Source organism: Harpia harpyja, chromosome 4 (assembly GCF_026419915.1).
Source record: "Harpia harpyja isolate bHarHar1 chromosome 4, bHarHar1 primary haplotype, whole genome shotgun sequence".
In the NCBI taxonomy this organism is placed as follows: Eukaryota; Metazoa; Chordata; class Aves; order Accipitriformes; family Accipitridae; genus Harpia; species Harpia harpyja.
Window position 1 is genome coordinate 43,116,886 of NC_068943.1, and position 25,908 is coordinate 43,142,793.

Here is a 25,908-nt window from a genome sequence, read left to right on the forward strand (position 1 = left end):
TGGAAGAACTGTTGAGCAGCATTCCTCTTCAGAAGGGGACTATATAATACAGAATCAGCAAGGTGGTACCACCAATCTACAGCGGTACAGCTTTTCATACACTAAAAGCAGACAATTCCAAATAAAAATAATACTGCCTTTCAGGTGATCTATTTCAGATTAGGACTCAAGCGATAGCCTGTAGGCTGCCTAAATCTTAAGTAAATGACCAATAAGGAGATCACTTGAACAGGGAAATCTGGAAGGGGCAAGGAGTTCCTGAGGGAAACTCAGTGACAGAATAGTCTAAAAATAGTTCCCTCATTATCTATGTAAGAGATAACAGTTGTGACGTGATGAGAGCAAGATTTTATCAAAGTAGCCAGATAGGGCTCATCTCTTAATTAGTACTGGACTAATTACTTTTTTAAAACCTTGATCCTTCTGAAAAAAGAGGATTGAAGTTCCACTACAGTTACCATCCCCGACGGTATACCAAAAATCCACCAGCTCACTCTGTTTCCTTCACTATATATGCTTATTGGGGAACCTGCATTCCTGATATTCCTCCAGGACCCCTCCAGCCTGAAGTCAGGACATTCAAACCTGCCAGCCAACTATCTCGGACACTGAGGTGCCCATGGAGAGAGCTTAGGGAAGTCTTACACAGCTGCTCATCCCCCACTGAGCTTAATGGATTCCTTTAGTGCAACACAAAGTACTTTTTTTTTTTTTTTAATCAAATCCTCAGAAACTTGCTTCAAATGTCATTTTGAGCTGAATACTATAACCCAAATGTTCTAAAATAGAAGGAAATAAAAGCAAAAGAGATGTCATTCTTTCCTCACTAATGTCATAAGATACTGATGCTCTTTATTTATTAATAGAGTGTTCTCACTCCAACCTAGCAATCTCAACATCTTCATGAATATTTCTATGCACACGGGAAGGAGAATCTTCTGCTTCTCTCCTTACTGCTGAGACCATGAAAATTGGTTTCCTTAGAGATGCTAGGCCATTGTAATTCAGCTATCAAGAAACCTGAGCAAACCCATCTTGTCTATCTGCTCTCCTTAAACTAGAACCCCTTACAATCAACAGAAATCCAGTTTCAAGTATCCAGGAATACCTTTGAGAAGGACTACTCATTTAATAACATGATTAATTCACAGCACAGTACACGTGTGGTAAGCCTTTTCCAAATACTTAAACCCATGCCATCTCCCAAGAATAGTCACAGTAGGTGGAAGAAAGTGAAGACTAGAACAGTAACTCTGTTCATTGAAGTTTCAGACCCACGTTAAGGAGTCTTAATTCTCTCTCTGCTTTAGAACTTGATCAGTCCTGGATGGAGTCAGTCCAGCACACCCATCTTAACATCTATACAAAAAATTCCAATAGGAACCAGGCTATAATACCTCAGAGGAGATGAAAAGAGAAATAGATAAGATGTCAGAATAGATGTTCTTGTTAAACAACAGGAGACAGGAGCCTTAATTCAGTTCAGCAAGCTAAGACAGGGGTCAAGAGAGACAGCTTCTACTGAGGTACTACCTCCTGTGAATCAGCTAGCTTGTACAGAAAGCAGTTGCTCCCTAACGTACTGGCCTAAGCAGTTATCAAATTTCTCCTATTAACCATGGTCCTGATTCTTCCAGGCTGCCCCCAATGCCCAAAAGATTTGACTATCACTCGGATCACCAGACAAGAACACGGGACAATGAGGAAAGAGTCAAGGGATTTCCTGCATTAGCCTGCAGCATTCACTGCCTTTTTTATTTCACTGCTTGAGCTCTTCTGAAGAATGGGGTGGATTTCACCCAGTCACAACTTAATAACAAAGCAAAGCTGTAAAAGGAACTTTTAAGAATGTTGCCTGCATTGGCATCTTAGGTTCCCATCACCTGTGTCCCTTGTCTGTGTTCAAGATTGCCTATCACTTCTCAAAGAGTCCTTTGGGTTTAAATGGCTTTGATTGGTAGAACTGGGACTGTCAGAAAAGGTTTAGCAACTGAGCAGTAAACCTTTCTGAGTGTCTTTTAGCCATACAGAGTCAGTGTCATAGCCTTGGTGACCACGCTGGCATTTTAATAGGAGCTGAAAGAACAGGTCTTGGAACCTTCATTCCTTACAGCTCACATTAAATTAGTAATATACATTAAATGATTATCTTAGATGGCATTATTTAAACATAACCTCACAGGACATTTGCCTCAAGCAAACTGCAACAGAAAAGCTGAGAGATTATGTACCTCATATATGCATGAGTGTACAACAATATGTTTGCACATGTAAGTATGCCCAGGAAAGTTCACCAGCTTCAACCTTTTTTTGCAGCATATGGACACACAGGGCACAAACCCAAACCCATTAAGAGTCCATACTGAAAAGCCAGCATTTTATAATTGTTACAGTTATTTTTGAACAGGCTGGAGGCCTCCCATTTTCAGGCAACTGGCACATGACTACTTTTCTTAAAAATCAGAACCACCGGTTTTCTTGGGTCAGACACCCAAAAGTCTCAGGGATTTCATGAAATCTTAAGAGAAATGCCTCAGGGTACCTACACAGAGGTTTGCCTTGCTTTATTTATTAGTGCACCAGTACACTAAAATACAGTTTACTGTAATTAAATTTAACAGTTACATATAGTGTTAAGCAGCATGCTGCAATGCAGTCTACAGCAGCAACTGGTACAATAAAGCTGTCATCAAATAAAGCAATCCTTGTACATGGAATTGCATACAGAATTTAGTGACATACAGAGAAAGTACCCACAACGTAGCCTCAGATGCAACAAGACCACGTCTGCTAAAACAAGCCCAGAGAGAACATTCTACATAAAAAGGCAAAGAAAACTATGTTCAGACTCTCCAGACATTCCTTCAGAGTAATGTAGGCATCACTTAGCTGTCCTGGAAACTGGATGAAGTCTTAACCATCTGTAAGTAGGAATGGGACATCAAGTTCAAGACACCAAGATAAAAGCAGGCTGAGAAATTCACTGACAACACATTTTCTACTTCTAACCAGTACCGAGCTGGCCCAATTACAGTACTGCAGCACACAGTTAATGCAACATTCTGATAACATTTACATAAGAATATTTAAACACCAGGACAGCAAGTCCAGAGAGCAAGCTTCATGACTGAAAGTTGGTACTTATTAAAACATGGGAAGTCAACTCAAATTCAATAACAAAATTCCTTTTGATTCAAAGGGACATTTTCAGGTTTGGTATCGCTTCAGCATCTGGACCTCAGACCCCTCTTAGCAGACTGTCATACACATTCCACTTAAGCCACAGGTATCAACAGACAGGTTGCACAACAGCTGCTTTCTACAAGGACTTCTTTTAAGTCAGGATTCAAACAAACATAGGTGTAGAAACTGTAGTATTCATATTCCATTATAACCATGGCATTGTCAGATTTAGCAATGTTCTGTTTCTTCTGGCCAGTATGGCTCACCATCATTTGTTTGCTATCGAAAACATGGATAAACACATAAGCAGCTTGAACTTATCACCACATGCACTGAGGATGAGTTGGGTTACACGTGTGGAACTTTTCACCTGGAAGTTAATGCAGTTGCAGTCAATGGTTGAAGAAATTTAGTTAATGTCCTGCTAGACAAGTCATTCATTGACACACTAAGACACACAGCACATGCACAAATATTTTCCTGATTTCTTTCTTTTTTTTTTTTTTTTTTCCATTTTGTACCCAGATCTAGCTCGATTAACTCCAGTAAAAGCAGCAATGGACTAGTAACAGGAGCTACCTACTTTTAAGTGCCCAATCAATGAATAACATGTGGCTAAGCAGAAAAAAATACCTGGTGGTACTCATACTGTAGGCAAAGGGTAGCATTTTAATGCCAGCTATGATGACTCAAACATGCAAACACATACATGAAACATCTTAAATTTTAGGTCACCTTAACACACACTCCGCACATTTGCACCTGTCAGCACAGTTGCACGCTGCACAGTATTGATAGAATAGCTGAAAAGCAATGAAAAAAATACTTCAACAATGTGTTCAAGCAGCTCCAACCAAGGGAGGAAAATGTGCCAGTCTTACCCAATAAAATATCAATACAGCCATGAACAGTCATTAAATGTAGATATTGAGCAATTACAATAGAAACATGCATACTTCAGCATTGATATTATTGTTGAGAGTTCCTAAAATTGACTCCATGAGGAACTACATGCTCAGCATGGCATTGACAAACAAGAAATTTGTCGTAATGGATTTGTAAATGTTTCTTGCAACACTGGATACCTAATGAAATTATCTAGTCATTCTAGCCACTGAGGTTAGAAAAATCTGACTGCTGAGAAAGAAAATACAAATCAAGTGCAACAATTGTAAAGCAAAGGACAAAACGGATCCCATCTAACCAAACTACCTATAACCTACAGATGGGCAACCTTGATCTTACATTGACAAAGTGCTTAAAAGCAGGTTCTAAGCAGCTCGAAAAAACCTTTTCCAATGTATTTATGGAGATGTAAACAGAGGCATAACTTAACAGCCTGTTGTATCTCAGAGAGTAGGTGAAAGAACAGAATCCAGGACCACACAGGTGCGCAAGTGTCACACAATCATCTCCATAGCAGTCCATCATGCCATTCCAGTTAATGTTTTATATGGGCTGTCCTTGATTAAATAGGCTCTTTAGTTATTCCACATACTCTAAGCAAACTCTGTGTTAGTGAAGACTAAAACAAAGCTCCAGGGACAGAAGGCTTCTGCCTGGCCGCCATTCAAAACCACATTACCCCCATGTCATTTTCACTTCACAGTATTTTTTAACATTGACCTAGAAAAAAATGTTTAAGAATGAGCCCACAAGTCTCCACTAATCATTTTAACTTCATCCTTCTCCTGCCTCTTCTGCTAGGTCATTGTAACAGCGTGTGGGGTTAGTACACCCACTAAGCAGTTGGGTGAAGTTTTCAAATTTGTTTCCTATGGCTCTGTAAACAGCCACTGCACATAAAAACTTTTGCCCACTTCCAAGTTGAATTGGGTAGTAGTCAACAGATCAGTTTTATGCATGCCATTGTCCCAAACGACAAGGTTAATAGACGAGAGCGAGAAATTTCTACTATACAAACTGCTTCTTTGCCTTCTCTGGTTTGATACAAATCTTTCCTTTTCCTTAGGGTCACAGAAGATCTTACCCAATTGTTAAACACTGCTGCTGACAAACTGGCAACTGCTCTAAGAGAGCAGAAGTAAAGATAGCAGGGATGTGGAAATCATACAGAGTGACCATTTCCACATAGAAATGACCGGCTGGTTCCTCCTCTTCCCTTCTCTAAGGCAGGGTAAACGAGAGGTGCAAGAGAACTAGACTGTGACTTGGGACTTGCAGTTTCAGTCTCAGCGTGGGTATTCTTAGATTGCCCTGCCTACTATATACAGCAACTTCAAGTTCACTGCTAAGCATTCATAAACATATTTATAGGAATACCTCATAAAGCATTTATTCCTTCCCCTTGGTTGTTTTTTTTTTTTTAAGCTACTTCTTTCCTAAGTCAGCACTTCTAAATAATCTCTTCTAATATGGAGAGGAAAATCTTGTTTGCTAACCAAGATGCGTTACATTCTGTTAACCAAGCCAAAGGACTTACTTTTCTACAGGCAGCTGGCAATACCACATCATACAAACTGCATCCTATGATGGAAGCAGTCAAGAATGTAAGCTTCAGTTTAGTTATTAGTAGAAGAGATTTTAAACAGCAGAAGTACTTGGACAGAAGTTACCTGAAAGCAATTCAGAAGCACATTATGGCTTGCTATTCTGGAGCATATTATAATTTTGTTCAAAAGCAGCACTGATAGTTATACTGAAAGTATCGAAATATTTGCTTAAAGCTGAGAAAAACAGAAAACTCTAATGTGAAGTTCACCTTTTCCCTTCAACAGTTTTGTTTAAAAAGGCTTAAATGTTTGTTCTTGGGGTATAAAAAATTCTCCTTAATTATTCTGCGGGTCAGACTTCATCTCTACCAACCTTTATTGAGTCCTTTGAAGGAGGAAGTTTCTACAGACAGTGCTCATGATGAGCCTTCTCACCTCCATTACACTTGAAGACAGACAGACACTCCAGTACAAAAAACAGCTGCAAGGAGTATTGGAAGTCTATTAATCAGTACTATAGGACTATATATTAAAGTTAATTTAAAAATTCTGTCCTCCAGTATTGATATTTTGTCTGTTCAATTATAGTAAGCAACATTATTGCTTTCTTTTGCTTCTAAGCATCTGAACAAATTTCTGCTTTATGTTCAGTTTCATCTATTCCGGAAAGAACCCAGAATTAAGTGTTCTGTACTGTGAAAACACTTGGCAAACAGACCTCCTAGTTTTTGTTTCACAATGATGTTTGAAGGCTCCAGCTAAGACATAGATTTGATATTGCTAGTGACTATACTAGCAACTACTATGCTATATGAAAGGAGTACAGAAAAAAAAGGGAAAAGAAAAAATGCAAAGGGGTAGTGTGCTGAATATCACATAATAGGTCAGTGACAGGGCTGAATCAACAGGGGTCAATTCAAATGTGCCAGGTTACTAAACTTCTTATTTCAAAGAAACACCTACATTGTGGGAAAAGTAACTTTAAGAGTTGAAACTGGTAAGAATTGTATACATGTCTTCCCTCATTAAGAGCTTCAACAGCGCAAAAGCTTCTCCAAGAGAAAGCTACACCAACGCAAAAAGCACTATCAGAACTAAACTATTAATGCTCTGAAGTCACAAGCACTTACAAGAAAAACACCAGTTACCCAAGCCTCCCTAAGCTAAGGTTCAGGCAGAGCAACACCTCAACGATCTCACTCAATCTTTTTCCAGCATCTCTCTTTCTATGTTTTCTTATGTTTTACTTACAATAAAATTAAGTCCACATGCTCAAACCATTCCCCAACACATAAAAATTATACTTACTTTAAAATAAATTTATACTAAAGTATTAAAAAAAAGTGGGGTTTAGTTACCTTACAGTAAAAGCAGCAAACAACTTTTCTTCTTTTCTTAGCCATTACTTTCACATACATATTTCTTCCTAGCTTGATTACTCAGCTTTTCCTCCAACATTTTCTATCACCATCTATTACATATACATTAAAAGATAAAATTAAAAAAATATAAAAACCTTCAAACTCATAAACCATTGACTTTTTTTCTACCATATCTCCTCTACCTAAAAAATCAACCATCCTTCCCTCCTGCTTTTCGACTTGTGTTTGGACCCTCCCTGTTTAATCTCATACACTACACACCTGTGTTCAGACCCTCCCTGTGTAATCTCATATGCTTCACACCTGTGATTCATAGGTAAGCTTTACTTGCCAATTTTCCAATCTCACAGCTGGGAAATTAAAGCATGGTGTTTCATTGGCAGGTTTTTCAGAGGAAATAGAATAAGGCCCAGCATTCTGTTAGAGGGGGGTCTGAGCTCTGGAGGTGAGGAGAAGTTATTGTTTGCTTACAGTGCTGCTGTGTTTTATTGGACTAGTTGGTAATGTTTTAGTTGAGGGAATGCTTTCTTTTTCAGGAAAGCTCTATAAGGGCTTTACTTGATACGAAAAGCCTTTTATTGTGAAAGTATTTAAAGCTTTTGGTGTAATGAAAATGAAAGCTTGTAGCTTCTGACCTGGTTTGGCTTCTACTGTAGAATCAATAGTATGATGTAAGTAGCTTATGTTGTGCTCAGTTCCTAGCTATTGTAACAATAGTTTCTAGTCAATAAAGATTTAAAATGTTTCTGCGTATGAGGAACTCCTTACTTTTTGTTCCTCAAAGTATAAATGCAAACTAAGTTATGTGCTTACATAGAAAATAAGATCATCCAAAAAAGTAGTAAGTATATGTTCTTGTAAAACAAACAAAAATAAATATTGGAGTAACAAGCTGTGTGGACTGAGGCACTTCAAATTAGCTAGAGCTTTAAGGAGCTTTTTGTTTGTTTTTCTCAGAGATATAGTTACTGACAGTGTGAGTGCTAAGGGTTGTTGAAGTGAGACTTTTAACTAATATTAAATGACTAATAGTGCTTTTATGATCAATTATTGAAGCCTACTTGAGAGATGAGAGCTTCTTAAAGAACAACTGATTTATAAGTTAATATCCAAGTCCTGATGTATAAAGTAACCTTTCCACCAGTGGCTTATTGTGGAAAGAAATCTGTGTGAAGGGTTTTATTTTTTACCCTAATACTCCTTGTTGTTTGTTTTGGGTTTTCTCGTTCAGAGACTGGATTCTTTGTGTGGTTTGTCTTTCCTTTGTCAGAGTATTTTTTTGTGCTTTTTTTCAGTTGCAAAGACAAAAGTGGAACAGAACATGGTTTTGCTTGAGAGATTCAATGTGCTCATCTAGCTCTCCTGGTGGATGAACCCTGTTCTACTGGCTGTATCAATAAGCTCCTGAAATAATTTAAACTGTGTGAGATAAATTTGTATTGGGAGTCTTGGAGAACAGACTTACAATGCAAGAGGGTAGCTGTGTAGCAATAGTTTGTGTTACTGCTATGTAATAACAGTTCTGGAAGAACATACAGCTGCTGGATATGTTTTGGGGGTTGGGTGTGTTAGAGCTGCTGTTGCTGGGCTTATGCAGCACATTTAGAGTTGAGAAAATATCGTGCATCTCTGCAGCAATGGTGGGCAGCTACATCTTGAGGAGCTGTTTCCCTGGAGGAGTAAGAGCAGCAAGGGGAAAGGAATAACCTGATACAGAAAAACAGGGCTCTAAGAAAGGATCCCCCCATGTGCTTTTACTAGTTGAGGTGCAAGACAAGCTAACAAGTGCGGGGCAGGCTCCTGGGACATGCAGGTTTAAGACAGCATGTTTTCCTGAAAGGGGTTACTCGTGCAAATGTGAAAGGGGCTGAAACTGCGACAGCAGCAGGGAAGGCCACAAAAAAGCTGGTCTGTGGCCTGTGAGGATTTCTACAGCTTTTTGTATACAAGTATTTTAACCTGAACCTACCCCAGACTTAAAAGTGGGGCCTGTCAACAGCAGTACAGGAACCTTGAAAACCAACTTGGCTTATAAAGGTTGTTTGAAGCCTTTTTGCTTAATGTTTATGATATCAAACATCAGTTTCTCTCTTTTGCTATTCTCCCTGCTGAGAAGTGCATGATGTGTATCTCCCATGCTGTGCTAGCATTGTATAGTACCAGGTGAAAGCATTCACAAGCCTACTAGAAGCATTTGCCCTTTCTGGAAAAATAATGTTCTGTAGATATGATCTATTTCCCCTAAACACAATCAGCAAAGGCTTTAAGAGGATGTGCTGGTGCGAGTGGCATGGGTGTCCTTATATGTACTTACACCAGCCCTTACTAGCCTCTTGCTGGAACTGTTATGCAAACAAGTGAGATGCCCTTGCCATAATAGGCATGAACACCAGAGGGAGAATCCCCACTGAACCCCAAAGCATTACTTGCTCTTGAGGAGCTTCCTGAAGGGGCTGAATGTAATATGAGAACAGGCTGTGGAATGGCTTGTCCAAGATGAAGAGGAGATTTTGCATGCATGGCCTCCTCTCATTTTCCACATCCCCCTCCTCCTCTGCGTACATCCCTCAAACATCCCTGCTCTGTGGATTTCAGTGGAGGCTGGGCAGTGAGTGCAGGGTGACAACACTTCTCTCTGTCTTGGTTTCTGATGCATTGATTCTATTAAAGCAGAGCAGTATGCTGGATATTTACAGCATAGCTTGGGTTGTCTTCTGTCAGACTTGTAATGCAGAGAGACAAGCTCAGTGCTGCTTGGCTTCTGGAGGGTGGGGGAAGGGATTAAATGCACTTTTCTCCATTGATTTATGTCCTGCACTGAAAATCAATTATGTTCTCTCAGATCCACTCAACTGTTTGAAAACTAGCATCCTGTTTGGTCAAGTGTGTGGGGAAAAGTTCTGAAGGAATTGGCTCTTACAATATGGGTGGATGGGATAGATACGGCTGCTCTGTAGGAACTGTTATATTCACCTGATAATGATTGCTTTTGTATCATCAGTCTGTATTAGTTGAATATGCTGTTTAAAACACTTTCTCACTGCTACAGAGAGAACAGCTGTTTTGGAGAGGAGGACCCAAATGCTGTTTTTGCTTCTATCTAAGGCTTGGAGGGGCAAATGAAACTTTAATGAAACAGAATGCAGAAGGATAATTTTCATCCATGTTATTTCTCTCTGATGGGATCTGCCTGAATCTAGGGTCCAGGTTTGCCCGGGGTAGCAGTGTTTCTTGTCTTCAGTAAATGCTTGAAAAGCTTATACTCTAATGAGGAGCTAAGGTACTGAATTCCTAGAGAGCTTCTAAGCATAGTGCCTCTCATTGTGGACTTCATGAAGATTGATTGCTGTATTCATCCCTCAAGAGGGAGAGCAGCATACTATCCCTGGTTTTACAGTGGAGGTATATAGAAACTATGTGTAGGTGGGGTTACCCAGGGAGCTAATGAGAGAGCTTGAAACTGAAGTCTGATGTCTCAAACTGCAGGCTGGCAGCTTTGCATATGGCCTGCTCTTTCTCTTAGGTCTTAGAAATACTTGCATAAGTATTCCTAAAGGAAAGGATTTTTGTTCTGTCTTCCAAAGCTTTTCTTTGTCCCCAAGTTGCACAAGATGGGTAAATTTGTTTGATTTGCACTCAGCTGTTTATGATGGACATTTCTTTGTGAGTATGCCTATTTTTTAGAAAAATATGCAGTTACTGCTTATGTAGATGCACCTTAGCAGACTTTAACTAACTAACTAGCTGGGGTTCTGATATCTGCATAGCTGTGGCAATACCTAGATCAGAACAGGATAGCCACCCAAATGCTTACTCAGCTTCTTGAATGGTTTTATAGCTGCTGTAGGGTTTCAGGTAGCCAGTGTTACTCTACTGTTAATATCTAAATAGGCTAGCTGGCAGTGCTTTGCTTTTCTGGAAAGCAGGTGTATTTAGGGCGTATGGATATAAAGGTGTAAGCATGACCTGTATATGTGTAAAGTGCAATAGATCAGAACAGTTGTGTATATGCTCACATGTATAACATCACTGTTTGCACAGCCTTGCTGTGAGCAGTGAGATTTAGATGTGTTTTACTAAAAAATAAAAAAGTTCTGTTCTGGCTGGTTCAGCTCAGTAGATGGTCAAAGTCATCTTCTGTGAACTCTACTCTCTACCACATTTGATCCTTCTTACAGATACTGAGAGGTTTGTCTTCACTGCTGTGATGACAGAAATGGAATAGAGTAACTAAGCTAGTTTTAAAAACTTGCTCACTTGCTAACTGCACTAGGGTAAAGCTGAAGATGGGCTGTAAATGTCTCTCGGGCTGCCTTAAAATGGCCTTTGGGAATGAGTTATAAGTTGCATCCCATAGCAGTCACTAAACGTAGACAACCGATTTCTGCTTGATTTGGCTTTTTCTCTCATCACTGAAGCACAGATAAATGCAAAATTCAATCAATTTTTAGGAATCTTTTCTCTCCTAGAAATTAAAAAAGAAAACCATTAAGCAAATGAAGAAAGTATTCCAGTAAGACTAAAAGCTGTAATTCTGTAATTTACTAGCTACAAAAGAGAATAAAGATAATGTATACATGTGAGTGTGTTTATGATTCTGAAGAGCATGTGTGCTTTTTTTCTAAGAGTCTCTCTAGCCCTTGAGTGACGAATCTGATTTTTTTCCGTGCTGGATTTTTACTGCCTACAAACTTAACTGTTTTGACACTAGAGAAATCCTCTTGTTTCTCCTTCAAAGGTAAGTGTATATATATTATTGCTAGAAATTAACTGTACCACACCCACATGACTGGTCTTCACTATTAATCCCAGCTGATGGTAGGGAGGGGCTCTTCTGGGAGGCAGCCATGTGGTGAACATTGAGCACAGTGTTTTCCCCTGCTTCTCTCCTTTTCAGACAAGCAAAATTGTTCTATGCTGCCGTAGATGTGAACTCCTTGCTGCATTGCCTCTGTCTCTTCTTTTTCAGAAACTCAAGGGCCTGAATTACCAGCTGCAGAGGTCTAAAAGCTCTCACTGAATCTGGATGGAATATGGACAAGGAGATGAATAGCAGAAGGGAAGAAAGAGTGAAGTTGGTTATTTTTCTGGCACATGGATGCAATTACACTCAGTGCATTCCAGAGGCGTTCCTTTGAATCCTGTGCAGGTCTGCCTGCTGTTCCTGGGAGAAAGGAAGAAAAAGGGAGGAAAAGTCCCTCTTGCTTGGAGACGGAATGTCTGCACTTTCAATTCTCTTTTTAGGTAGGTTGGCTTTTTGGTTTTGTTAGTGTTTTTAAATCAAACTTCCATGCGCCCTCTCTGCGTGACTGAAATTCATTTCTGATGAGCTAGAGAAAGGGATTTGTAAAGAAAAAACTTTTATGGAAAACTCCAATTTCAGTGTCGTTTGGGTTCTGATGCTTTTCTTCTTGCTTTATTAGCAGGTTGATAGCCAGAGATCTTTTAATATCTGGATTAATCTTTTAGAAGTGCTGGTTAGACAGACTCCTTTTGGAATGTATGTTTCTTGTTTAAAGAGGGCAGTGCTTTTAAGCAATGAACTAGCAAGGGGCTTGAACCTCTTTGGCAAAACAAGGTGAACAAAATGTCTTTGTTTCGGGCATAGTGTCAAATTTGTTTAACTCTGTTTTGATTTGCTTGGGCATTTAACATTCAGATTTTAAAATAAAAAGGGGTTATTGTTTCCAATCGATGCCTAAGATTGGAAAGAAGATGTGTTGAAGTGCAGGAGGGAGAAGTTGGGGGGGAAAGGATGGGAGAAGGGAGATAAAGGGGGAAGGCAAGAAATGAGAAGAGGGCTGCTGAAAGAAGGGAAAGAAAAGAGGTAGACATTGTTGAATAGGAGAGGAGCGGAGAATGGGAAAGGAGATGTTAAAGACATTAAAGGAGAGTGAAGGCAGAAGGGCTGAAGAGAGCTGTTTGTTAAAGCCGTAGACTATGGAGAAAAGAGTTTGCAGCCCTGAGGTCTTCGAGGGAGCTTGCCTACAAGAGTGACTCAGAAGCAGCCTGGGTTTCTGCATCTCCAGAGGCACTGTAATGTGATGAGTGAGCTTCTGTCTCCATTCTGCTTGCCAGTTCTGCCTGCTGACAGGCAGACCGCCTTGAAATCTGTTGTGGTTGGGCAAAGGCTGTGATTCCTGGGTCTTCCTGTCCCCCAGGAACCTGGGTACAGGTGTGAAAAAGTGCATTGGTCTTTAATTCCATAGGAAGAGTTGAGCCCCACAGTGTGGTGGACTGATGTGGCTGGGCACAGGTAGAATACAGGTTTTGGACACCTATAAAAAAGGTGGCAGGGACAGCTCTGTTCCTTAAGGGTCACAGGTGTGGAACATGGACTAGCCAGATTTTGAGATATCTGAAAGATAGGCAGCATTTGTAGAACTGCTGAATAAATTGTAGAAGAGGTTTTTGCTCTAGGGATTGCTGTTAGCAAAGGTTTTATCTGTAGGAATGTGGTAGTGGGCTTGGACATGCTGTGGAATCTGCAGGGGAGTACAGGCAGCAGTTTGTCCCCCCTGAACATCTGCTTTGGCCATTTGTGTCTCAATATGGTGGAGATAGCATTTAAAGAAGACTTCAGGAGATGTGACAGCAAGGTTAGGAAGAACAGCTAGGCTTCTGCTAGAGGTGTCTGGGCTGGGTCAGTCCTGCAGAAATGGCCAGGAAAGCAGCTCTGTGGAAATTAGGAGACAGAAGGATAGGTTGCTTACCTCACTGATGGAGACAAATGGGAACTGCAGTCTTTGGTCCACCAAACCTATTCAGCTGCTGAATATTCCCACATGTTGAAGGCTTGGAGCAAAAGGAATAAGCTGTTGCTTCAGAAAAGGTGCTTTTGGCTGTAATGTAATGACAATTTACCTTTGTGTAACTAGTGCTGCTTTTATCTATAAAACACAATGGGCTTTATCATTGTTATTCTTATGTCTTTGGCATCTAGGCATCTCCACTATGCTAGTAACACATAAACACAAAATGAAAGACAGTCCCTGCCATCAACAGCTTATGCCCTCACCCATGAGGTGAGTTTCTCAGCCTCTCTGTGGGAGTTGTCCAAGCACTGGTGAGCAGAGGATAAGTGGCTTCCCAAAGCTCACAGCAAAACCTGGCTTGTTTTGTTTCCTGGTACTAATTAGTCATTGAACTGCTGTTTCTCTTGCCCATGCTTTACCTGTCTTGTCAACAGATAACTTGGTCTTCCTGCTCTGTGTCCAGCTTCCTTCACCAATATTAGAAGCATGTTCCAGGGAAAAGGAAATATTGTGGTTCCCTGTTTCTAGATCATCCTGAAAACAAGGAGGCTGGGGAGCCTCATTTGCTAGCTAGAGAAAGCATAATTGATTTTCTGCAGTAAAAAGGTATAGAAGTGCCAATGATGGCTTGCTTTTCTTGCTGATAAAGTGAGAGACTAGTGTAGAAAAAGGGGGTTAGAGAAGCCAAGCAAACTTGAAAGGAAGGTTGCCTGGTTTGGCTTTTCATTCTTAAACATAGTAATAGCATGGCTAATATATACAGTCCTTGTCTTTTACTCTGTGTACCTCTCTGGGACAAGTGAACAGCTGTGTGAGGAGACAGAAAACAGGAGCCAATTAGTTTTAAGGAGACTTTTAAAACAAGACAAGATGAAAGACTTTCCTAAGTGTGGGCAAGAGCATGACCATGCTTACTTCCCTAGTAGAGCTAGGTAAATGAAGCAGGAAGGAGTGAGGTGTGGAAGGTGATGCATGCTAATGTGTATGCCTACATGTAAGTGTGACACCTGATTCTCATCTCAGTCTACAGCTGGTCAAAATTGTTTCAGACTCCTTGTATAACATGCTGCACTCAAAAATCAAAAGGGAAATTTCCAAGGGAAATATCTGTGATTCTTCTCTTCTGAGTGTAAAAACTTCATAATAGAATGTTGCATTCCTCAGCCAGTAAAAAACTAGCAAATGCTTTAATTGGTTTACTGAATTGGCTTAAATTTTCAGGTGCTAGAAGTCTCCTTTGCCTTCTTTCACACCCTCCAAGTCAATTTTGAATATTTTTAATGAGCCTTCCATTAAAGTAAAAAGCTAATTTTCTTGTAATCAAATATGTTCACATGGGTAATGCTTGTATGCCTGGTTTTGACACTGCTATTACATGCTTTTTCTTCACTTGTTGGCTACTGTATGTGCTCTGCCCTTCAGACACAAATGGGTTCAAGATTCAAAGTGGTAGATGTGCCAAGCCAAATCAGTCATGCAGCTTTCTGGTGTCCTGCTGTTGGCAGTGAACCTTTACATTAGTGTTAGGGGTTGCTCACCGCAATGCACATTGAGTCTGACTTAACAATTGTCTGACAAAGATGTGTTCAGTGTGTTAGAATTGGTATGTTATACAGGGGTGGTGTTGCTCGAGTGGGTGCAGCTGTAATAGTAAAAGTACCTTTTGTACTGATGTTGCCGAGCTCTGCCCTCTAAGCTCTGAGGTCAATGACTCTCTTACAGCACTGTCCCAGGGGTATACAGTCGCTGCACTGAACACCAAGACTCTGATTGTCTCACTGCACTGAGAAAAAGGTTATGGCGCAGATCCTTCCAGTGCCTGTTGGCATGAGCAATTGGGTCTGACAGCATGCGTTTGCCTAGGTATTCACCAGACTTCTAGCTTGAAAATCTGTGATGATATGGAAGCAGCTCTGCAGCATTCAGCAGTGGTAGGTCAGCCTGAGGCTGTGCTCTAGTGTGCTGACTCTGGCCTTCTCTTCTGCTTTAAAAGCACAGGCAACCTGCAGTGTGCCCTATCGCATCTCCTTGAGTTCCTTCTCCTTAAACACTTGCAATGCTACACTCCAGCGAAGCCAAGAACCACTGCAGTGTTTTTTTAAAAAAAACGCACTCCTGCTCCTAGTGAGGTTACTGGGAAGTTTTACATTTTAATGGAATGCTTCTGCCTGGAACTAGTAAAAAGCAATGGAGACTGTTTTAAGCAGCCTGAAAACTAAGCTGATGGATCTTACAGTTCTGCTGATTTTCCAGGTATTTCCTGAATTTCTCAGCAATAACTAACAGTATATAATATACTTGCTATTTGCTAGTTTTCTCGTCGCTCCTTCTCTCTTGCTTTTGCCTGTTTGCTTCATGATGTACTTAGAAGCTTGGTGGGACAAGGATTTTGCCCTGTGTTTTTACAGCACTTAACAAAAACAAAGCCTTGGCTCAGGAGTGGAGCACAAAAAGAAGAATCTGTAGCTGCGAAAAGGGTTTTTGTATGTGATTTTGATCTGTGGATTTTACTTTCTCTTTGTGTCACTGGATTCTGGAGGAATGCAGGTAACTTCTTGGTGTATTTAGCTCAAGAGACCATTTTCCCAAGGACAGCTTCATATAATTGACGATGTTTCTGTCATGAAAACTCCAAAAGTAGTCAACAAAACATCAACTGTATGCAAGATTCAGCCTGTTACAGTAGTGTGAATTTAGTTCTAGGACAGAGCAAAGAGCTCTTTAATAGAACACTACCCTAGGAATACCTAAGGAAAGGTAGCAAAGAAAAGCAGTGTTTCCATTTGGCACTCCAGGGGGAATTCAAAGGAGCTAGACATAATTGATTGAGTTGCTATCTGGCGGGATATCAGGGTTAACACTCCTTGTGAGACACTAAAATTCTTCTAAAGCCAGGGATGGTTTGCATCAAATATTTTCTGTCAAGACACTTTGTAGTGCTTTGTTTTATATGGAATAGTTTGGATTTTTAGCATCTAATTTAAAAAATGCTTATTTGGGGGGTTATTTTTATCCATTTTGTTTTTCTGTTTTACCATGAGGAAGAAAAGGAGAAGAAAAGGTAACCTTCCAGAGTGAGGAAAAGCAGCATGCCAAAGTTGAGTTGAAATCCTGAAGATGAATTCATTTTATGGGAAATAGAGCTGAGGGGGGAGGCAACTTTTCTGAATTTCCCATGGAAAGCAACTGGTGTTTTGCCTTTGTGCCCATCCTGGACCTTGTCTCCTCCATGTAGAATCAGTGGTCTGTTTCTCTGTGGTACTCTGGCCTACTTCAGAAGAACATTTTGTGTAAGAGCAGCACAAGCTTCCCAGAAGTGTCATTGCACAACTGGCTTGGAGATATCCTGGTGTTTATCCTCAGGATCACAACAAATGCCCCTGTTTTCCTCAAGGCAAATACAGGGCTTTATAGGGAACTTAGCAGGTTTGCAATCTGGGATTTGTTTGAATTTTCAGGAGCTGCCTGAAAAGAAATGTAAACAGTCACTCTGACAAAGCCTTGTGTGTATTTGAAAAATCTTTTGTGTGTAAGTGTGCTTCCTACACCATACTAAAAGATGGCAAGTGTGTGTCTAGTACCAATGAGGTGGGGTGCTGCAAGCTGCTTTCTGTGCCTTTTCTCCTCAGAAATAGTCCCTGCGGCCTTATTCAAGCTATACCTTGGATTTCTAGCTAGGTCAGTCCCCTCTGTTAGCCAAGGCAGTAGTCATTGCTTGTGTATCTGTAACGTATTTTATACACTTGCAGAGAAAGCTTGGCTCATGTGTGCGCAATACTGTGTGTATCTTGCATGCACTAATGTGTTACAAAAGAGGCTACTTGGGGTGCAGTGGGAACTTAGCAGTGCCCTGTCTAAAAGATGAATGGGTCTTTTTTTTTTTTTTTTCTTCCCAAAAGCTGTTCATCTGTTTTTAGAAATGGTTAGTTTACAGAAGCAGCCCAGCAAAAAGCCAAGGGTGAAGTCAGGTCACTGAGGTCTGTGAATAGATACTCAAATGACAGGATAGTGGAGGATGCAGAAATGGCTGTGCAGGAAGCACAACAATGGAAAATGTGTGAAGTGATGGAAAGTCAACAGAAGTGAGGAGGGTGAATTTCTGTCTTGTTCATTTCTTAGACTCTCTTCTCCCTTCAATCTGCTGCTTCAGTATTGCTGAGTGGAATAATAGCCCACCTCTGCCAGCCAGGAGTTCAAACCTTGCCTAAAACATGCTCTTCCCTGAGCAGAATACAGAGAAGGTGTATGGAATAGTGACTGGGAGCTCTAGCAGTGGGTTAGCAACCCAGAATAAAGCTAGTCTTTTTTCCCCAGAAGCTCACTAAGTACTACAAAAAACAACTAGGCAATGTGAGGAGGATGGGTACTGCCCTGCCTCAGCAAAGCACCACTGCTAGGCTTTTCTTAAGCCACTTTTTTGGTACCTTGGTTTCTTTATGCGACTCATTAGGTAGCTCTATCTTTTCTTTGTTGCAAAGAGGACTGAGCAATTGTAAGATGCATTGAAGGTGGTGAATGTGATAGAAGGTCATGAAAAGAGTCCTGTCCTCATCTGCTCCTTCATCTTCTCTAGGAAAGCATTTGGCAGTTTAACAAGGCAAATGTTGTAACTCAGCATTTCTCTTAATGGGCCAGACCCAGATTCATGATGTCAGAATTGCTGTCCTACAAGAATCAATATACATTACAGTATATTTTCAGCCTCTCTCTTCTCCTGTGTAGCTGACATCCATTTTTGTGGCTGGAAAATGAGTATGAAGCCTTAGTGTATGTGACTTGTTCCTGACTGACTAGGTAGAAAGGCTGAAGTTCAGCTTAGTGCCTGCAGTTTAATTGCCTTTGGTAGGAAAAGGTCAGTGAAAATTTTGTTGTGCTTACAATATGCACTGGCAGAAGAGAGGCTGCTCTCCTGTAAACAGTCTTTTGAAATGGAGCGTGCACAGTTAGAGGCAACTGATGACCATGACTAGACTGCATTTGGTCTACCATAACACTGCACTGCTGCTACTTTTGTAGCATGCTTTGTGATGTGTCACACCTACATAAAGCTTTGGGTAACTCAGTCCAGCAGGGCCATAATGGGTAGAGAATTATATAAAGCCCAACTAACAGAGGAGGAAGCCAAGACATGGGTGGGCACACGCTGCCTAAAGGTAAAGTAGCGGTTATGTTACATGTCTAGAATCCATGCAGCTCTGACTTAAAGCTGTTTTCCTTTTAATATGTCCTCAAATGTGGGTAGTAGTAGTGATGGGCAGATCATTGACAAATAGCTGAGTCCATCAGCTACAATTTATCGACCCGAGGCCCTTCAGCTGGAGGGATGACTTCTAAGCAATGGGAAGGTTTGACTTATCCTTACTTTGTAATAAGATACTTGATAAAGTATTAATGGCTTTTTAGTACCGATGTGCTGAGAAACTCCACTTATGGTGTGAATGACTGCTGTGTTTACCAGAAGAGCCCTCGTATAAAGGAAATTCTGGGCTGTGTGCTTAGTCTCTGAATTACTCTGTTCTGCATGTGAAAGAGGAAAACCCATTTTTTTTCCTAGCTAGCATATACCTATGGAGTAATCACTTGTAGTTAAGGTGTGCATTGTGCTGAGCTGCTTGGCAGAGCAGAACCTGGAAGCCAGCTACACTAAATGGTGGGTGGGAGTCCCCTGTCCTTCCCTGTGGCTTTTGACAAAGGGGAATATTTTTATGTCTGTCTGAAAGCATGAGCACCAGCATTCACTCAAAAATTGAACTGCTCCTTATAATCTTTTAACTGGCAGCAGTGGCATAGTAACTCTAACAACATTGTACTCTGTCAGTGGAAATGCCTCTCAAAGGCTGCTTTGTAGGGGGAAGTGGTATGCTTTGCTGGAGTATCTGAAGGTAAAAGAAAAAGCAACAGCTCAGCAAAGCATTAGGGAGTGGTCAATGCATGGGTTGGGAATCTGGATGCAGTTCCCTGCTCTGTTCTAGATCTTGGCAAGTTTATGTTGGTCCCTCTGTAGCTCTTTTTCCACTGCCTTGTGCCTTTTACTCTTTGGCTATTTAGGCTTTAAGTTCTTTTGAGCAGAGACTGTCTTTCCCTATGTGCTTGGATGGCATTTAGTGCAAACTGGGCTGGTAAGAGGCCTTTCCAGAACTGGAGTGTGGAAAAAGAAAAAAAAAAAAAAAAAAAGAGGAGTGACTCCATTCCCTTCCCTTCTTTGTGCCTCAGCAAAAATACTAGGACTAGGTGGTTTTCCAGTATTTGGAATATTTGAGATGCATGCTGGCTGAATCTCATAGCTCGGACTGCTTAAGCTATTTTTTTGTTTCTTAAAGGCTTGATAAAATTTTAAAGGCCATAGAAATGTTTAATATAGATATGAACCTTTATCTGGAGGGTAGGGCTGCAGAGTGCCAGGAAATGGTGGGGTGGTTTTGTGTGTGCAGGGGAAGTCTTTCATATAACACAGCAAGCCTTGAATATTGAACTAAAACAGAGTCGGGCACTTCTTTTGTTTAAAAAAAAAAAAAAAAATTGCAGGGTTTTCAACCTTGAAGGCAAATCACTTTATGACTTCGTTGTTTAAATTTAGGTTTTGTTTTGCGGGGGGATCGTTAGACTTGAAGCAAAAGCCTTATAGCCCAGGGACTGTCACTTCTGATTACTTCCAGTGACACTTCCAATTATTTCCAATCACAATTCCAGGGACAAGAGGAAAAAGGAGCCATGTTCTCCAACATCAGGGCTTTTTTTTCTGAACAAAGGACCATTTATCAAACCTTTGCAGGAAAAGGTGCAGAGCCAGATTTGGAACTCTGCTGTGGTAGGGTAATTCCAGAGCAAATCTGCTGAAGTGAGATTTGAGGCCCATGTCTGGCAGAGTGCTGGGAATCCTGCTGTAGATCCTGCCTTGTTGAGCAATATTAAGGAAATTGCTTCATTTTCCCCAGGCATTAACTGGCACTAGGACTCATTTCAGTGCAGGAACATGCAGCTTCAGTGAATGTCTGCTAAATGCTCTGCGGATGTTGTAAGACGTGAGCGTGCGAAAGTACTGCTCATGGAAAGCAAGCAGCTTAGTGTGCTCAAAATGGGAAATGAGTTTGCTGAGGGAACTTGACTGACTTTAGGTACATGAAGTGAAGAATTTGGTGCAGTGTGTTTTACCTGGTGGTGAGCCTATGAGCTATTGTGTCCTTCAGAAAATGAAGCAACACATGATTGCCAATGGAAGTCAGAGCACTACCTAATTTTCAGATGTCTCTGGTAGCATTACTTCAAACTGCTCAAGTGTAAAAACAGTCTTAAAATGGTGTCACAGCTTTCAATCACACTTAGTGAAGCCCTTCATTTCCTTAGTCATACTGCACTAGGCTGTGATTGAAGTTGGGCCTGCTGAGTGTAGGGGTTATTATTAGCAGCTGCTTGCTTTCTTTGCTTTATAGTAGTTCTTAAAGGCCCCAGCTAAGATCAGAGCTCTGCAAACACTGAGGAGACTGTTTTACGTTGATGTAGATGACAAGCAACAGACCTGGTCTGATGTTAGGAGCCAGATATTTAGGAACCTGAGCCAACTTACAATGGGAGTTGCATGCTGGACCTCAGCAGATTTTGAAAGCAGCATCAAATGAATGTGTAGTTTCATGTGGTGACTGAGGATCCATGACCCTCTACTTTTTAAAGTGGGAATGATATGTATCAGTGATCTAGCCGAATGAAGTTCTGGTGATTACTTATTACTGCCATAAATAACCTATTGTTCCTCAAGTGGTGGTAGTGTTCCTCATGTTGTGTGTTTATTCTGGTCTGCCTGGGGTTGGATGTCATGGTGAGCTGCCTGTGCCAGCTTCATCTGTTTTCCTGTAGACACCTAGTGTGCCTTTTTGTAGAATTGATGCTGCTGTAACATACAAACACTGGGTATTTGCCACTTGAGCACAAAGCAGACCACATGCATTTTGTCAGCAAAGCTCAGAAGCTCAATTCCAGATAAGCAGTTTGGTATTATGCTTGTTCTGAGACCTTCAAAGTATTCCTGGTCATCAGTTCTGTTTTTGTGGCATTTTCTTTTTCAATTGCCTGGAGTAGGTCGATTCCATTACAGGCACCCATCACAAAATGTGACTGAGGTGGCACTTGCAGAGAGCTTGATGCTAATCCCCTAGGAGTCTCAGCATTTCACATAAGGAACTGTTTTACTCAATCCATCCAATCTGGATGGATGTTTCCGCAGTACAGCTTTGTCTTGTTCTAATGTGGTCTGCGCTGTGTGCAAAACCCCTCTTCATTTCCATTGTTTCAAGCTCTTGCTTGGAGACAAAGGGGAATTTTAACCAGACAAAGCATAGCTTTTGTGTTGACAAATGCTGTGATTTTTAATTTCTTTTCCAAAGGGGAATTTTAAGCAATTGTGAGTGTTTTCCGGTCAAAGCAGCATTCAGGATGTCTAGATTCTACTCTTGGTTTGGCCGGTGACTCAGTGATTTAGTAATTCAGGCTCCATTTTTAAGTATCTGTTAGTTTTGAGTGTCTCCATTTCAAGTGTTATAAAGGGTCAGTACTTCTGAAGATGCAAGTCTAGGGACACATGAACTTGGTCACACCAACTATGTGCTGCTGTTAGGTGTCCCTTAAGCATTCAAAGTTTTGGGGGTGCATTTGAAAATGCTGGTTTCAACTGCTTTGTGCCTCAGCTGCTGTTCTGCAGAGTAAGTGTAAGAGCACTCAGAAATGTAGCAACCTTTCCCTCCTGAGCTGTGAAGTGCTTTGAAATCAGTGTAGAAATGGAGCTGCAAAAGTCCAAAGTGATAGTCTGTTAAGACATGTCAGGCACTAGTTTAATGGGTGAAGTTCCCATCAGTGCCACTCAGTGTGGCAAATGGATCCCAGCTTATCTGGCTTTGTCGGACCTCCTTCCATTTACCCCAAGGCTACCCCTGGAGTAAACAGAAGAGACTATTCTGCAGCTGTTAGTTAATTCAGACCTAATATGACCTAGTACAAGAGAAGTTCAAAACTCTGAGCTTCTCTGCTCTGGAGCTAATGATCCTGCATTGCACAATACTTTTCCCTCTAATTACTTGAGCTTGTATCTTTTTCCTATTTAGTAATGCCCTGGGCATGTTGCTTCCATTGTGGGATAGCAATGAATACATACCCGTTAGTAAAGGCATTGAATGCAGTGGAGGCTGCAGTGGTTTTTTTTTTTTTCAGGTTGTCAGCAAGCATCTTCCCCTGCCCCATATCCTCTTCTGTGAAAGCACCAGAAGAGAGGAGGCAAGCCAAAACCAGAATGTGAATGGAACAAACTGAGCCTTATTGTACCAGATGGAAGTATTTAGGATGATATTTTCTGGGTTGTAAGTGCTCTGAGGCAAGGACTGTTTCTTTGCCTGTTTGCACTGTTCCCTACAATGCTGCAGACTTGAAAGCTGGCATAGCAATCCAGAATGTCTTAAACCTAGTTTTGTTCCTTCTTGCTGTCTAAACAAGCCAGGCAATAGGTTAGCATCTATTCGTGTAATTCTAGAGCATAAATTCATGCAGTGAGAAGGCAGAAAAGTTGGGATCCCAAGATATTCAGACATCTGAACAACCATTCAGATGGGTTGCTGAGGGTGCTCCCTTACTGTGGGCTTATGTAAATTGGGCTTGTTCTAGCCAGATCACAAAGCAGTATCTGCTAGCAAGTTTATTATACTTTGCTAATGGTCCTAACTACCGAGCAGCCCTGTAGTGTGCAATTAGGATTATTGGACTTCTCAGCATCTCTGGATTTCAGCACATTAAAACCACAGAAGAAAATGTAACAGAAATCTATTTCAGATATGCCTGTAAGAAAGCCTTGAGATATCCTGATATACACACAGCAACAGGGATTTTCAAGCAGTCGTGCAGAAAGAACTCTGCCCCTCTTCAAAGTAAAGTTAGAAGGAAATTGAGGGCAGTGTTGAAGATTGCTAGAGTACATTGGAGGGGAGAGGATTTAATTGTTGTTATCCTTGCACTCATTTTAATCACTTCAGTAAAATCTTTCTTCCAGAAAGACAGCCAGGCTTGGTTTGAAGGCCTCAGGTAGTAAAAGTCTCCCATCAGTTTGTCACCAAGATTATATATCTTCTGAATAACTTGAATATTTCTGGTTTCAGTTCTTATATGTCTCTCCTCTCTACCTTTGCCTGACCTCTTTGTGCTTCTCCTCTTTATTTGATGCTGGCGTGGCTAGAAAAAGAGATTTACTGTAGCATGGAGTAGACTTGTGCCACACCTCGGGTGCTGTGCACCATGCATTTCTGCCAAGTGCTCGGGACTAATTTAGGGGTCTATCTGTTAGGTCTTGAACACAGATCCTTTAGAAGCCTTTCTGAAAGCATGGTACCTGGGCATTTCAAAAATTTCTTCTTAGTTACTTTAATCAGTCCTCTCATATAAAGATACACTTAAGTCTAGGAAGTCATAAATACTGTTCTTCAGGTATATTCTTACATTGGTTTTCTCAGCTCAGAGCAAATTTGTATACTAGTTTTTTAAAGGTAATGAAAATGTTGCTTAGATTCATTCTCTCATTTGCCCCTCATCTTCTCCTTAGAAACATCTTTAAGCAAAAAGATGGGGAGAAGAGTTGATTATTCCTGCATGTAGAAGTATTTTTCTTTTTAACTAGCTAGTTAGATAATATTGGCATCTTGTCATTTGTTTCTCCCTTATTAGTGGTTCTCTGAGGGCTCCTGCCGATGTGGACTGTTCCCTGTTCCATTCTTTGTTTCCAGAAACCAATGCACTGATAATTCATGCATGCCTAGTTTTATAGAATATAATACTGGTGTATGGCACAACCTACCTCAGCTCAGAAATATGTTAAATGAATAGTAAAAAAACCAATTGTTTGCTCAAAGTGATGTACTACTGCTGAAACAGCTATAGTGGGTACTTTCTATACACTTTAAAACTCTCAGTTAATGGAGGCTGTGCTGGGCAGAGGCATGTCCTTTATTTTGACAAAGGCTGTCTTCCCTGAGGAGAATCTTTTGAATGCAAATACTTTTTATCACTTTGCAATGGCATATGACATATGTAAGAACCTTGCCCCTTCCTGTGCCACTCCTGCCTGTCTTCCCTACTTACAGAGCAGAGTTGCAGCCTCTCCCATACTATGTGGTGCAAAACCATGTGTGCAGCATGCTTTACTTCTGGCTATAGCTTTCCTTTTAGTCCCTGTCCTCTGGGTTGTCCTCTCAATATTTCCTGTTCTGCAACCATATGCATGGAAAACCTAGCCTACCCAGAAAAAGCGCAACTTCAATAGCTGCTGGTGTCCTTCATGTCAATGAGACGTGCTTTGGTTATGCTGAAACTCTTTTCATTCTATATGCATATCTTCTCTTGTGGTTTTGGTCTTCATAAGCCTTTGATGGGGTCTAGGATGTTTGCTGTAAATCTCCAGATTCTGGCAGTGTCATAGCAGTGGCGTGGAAAATCTCTCTACGCTGAAAGCACCTGATGTAGTGAGTCTGGCACAGGAACATCTTTAACCCTTGGAAGGGAAATTAATTTCCTGTTCCTGCAAGGGAGGAGCTTATTCAGGGAGGAATTGGCACTGCTTTTCCATCCTTGCTGCCGATTTAAATGCTGCTTCATTTTTTATGATGATCTTGTATGAGCAGAATGGAGAAAAAAAATCCACTAAAAGAAAATAAATTCTGTTTTTCAAAAGCATCTGTGTGGAGTAGATTGGAACTGAGCTCATTCAATATTCTCTTCTTAAAAAGATGTCTTCTAGCACCCCTTCAGTATGGATCTGCCTGTTAGTATGATCTAATTACCCTGGGTTTAGGAGGTTTGTGATATTCTTGGCTTTTATTGAGTATGTCCAAGTCTCTTCATCCCCTTATGCCTTAGTGTCCCAGCCCCAGTTAGTGTCATTTCTGTTGACGCTGGGCCATAAATGCTTTAGATCATGGAGGGAAGACACAGTGTGCGGTCTCTTTGTTACTAAAAATTGATAATTTTATCAGCAAGTGAAGAGTGCATGGTGGGGTGGAGGCTGTCAAAGGGTCTGTGACTTGCCCTCTCTGGATGAGGTCTGTAAGTAGCCAGGTTTAGACTGGTTCTGAGTTATAGGAGGAAAGGACAGTAGTAGCTATGTCTTCC

General features: G+C 40.9%; 1 protein-coding gene across 1 annotated transcript in view; it reads left to right on the top strand.

The window, feature by feature from the left end:
- Nucleotides 1–11,856: 11,856 nt before the first annotated feature.
- CLMP (CXADR like membrane protein) overlaps nt 11,857–25,908 on the top strand; it is a 41,624-nt gene continuing 27,572 nt past the window's right edge. The window contains exon 1 of the mRNA XM_052786465.1: nt 11,857–12,262. Coding sequence (XP_052642425.1) covers nt 12,235–12,262 — 28 coding nt within the window. The 5' untranslated portion in view covers nt 11,857–12,234. The remainder of the gene's footprint in view (nt 12,263–25,908) is intronic.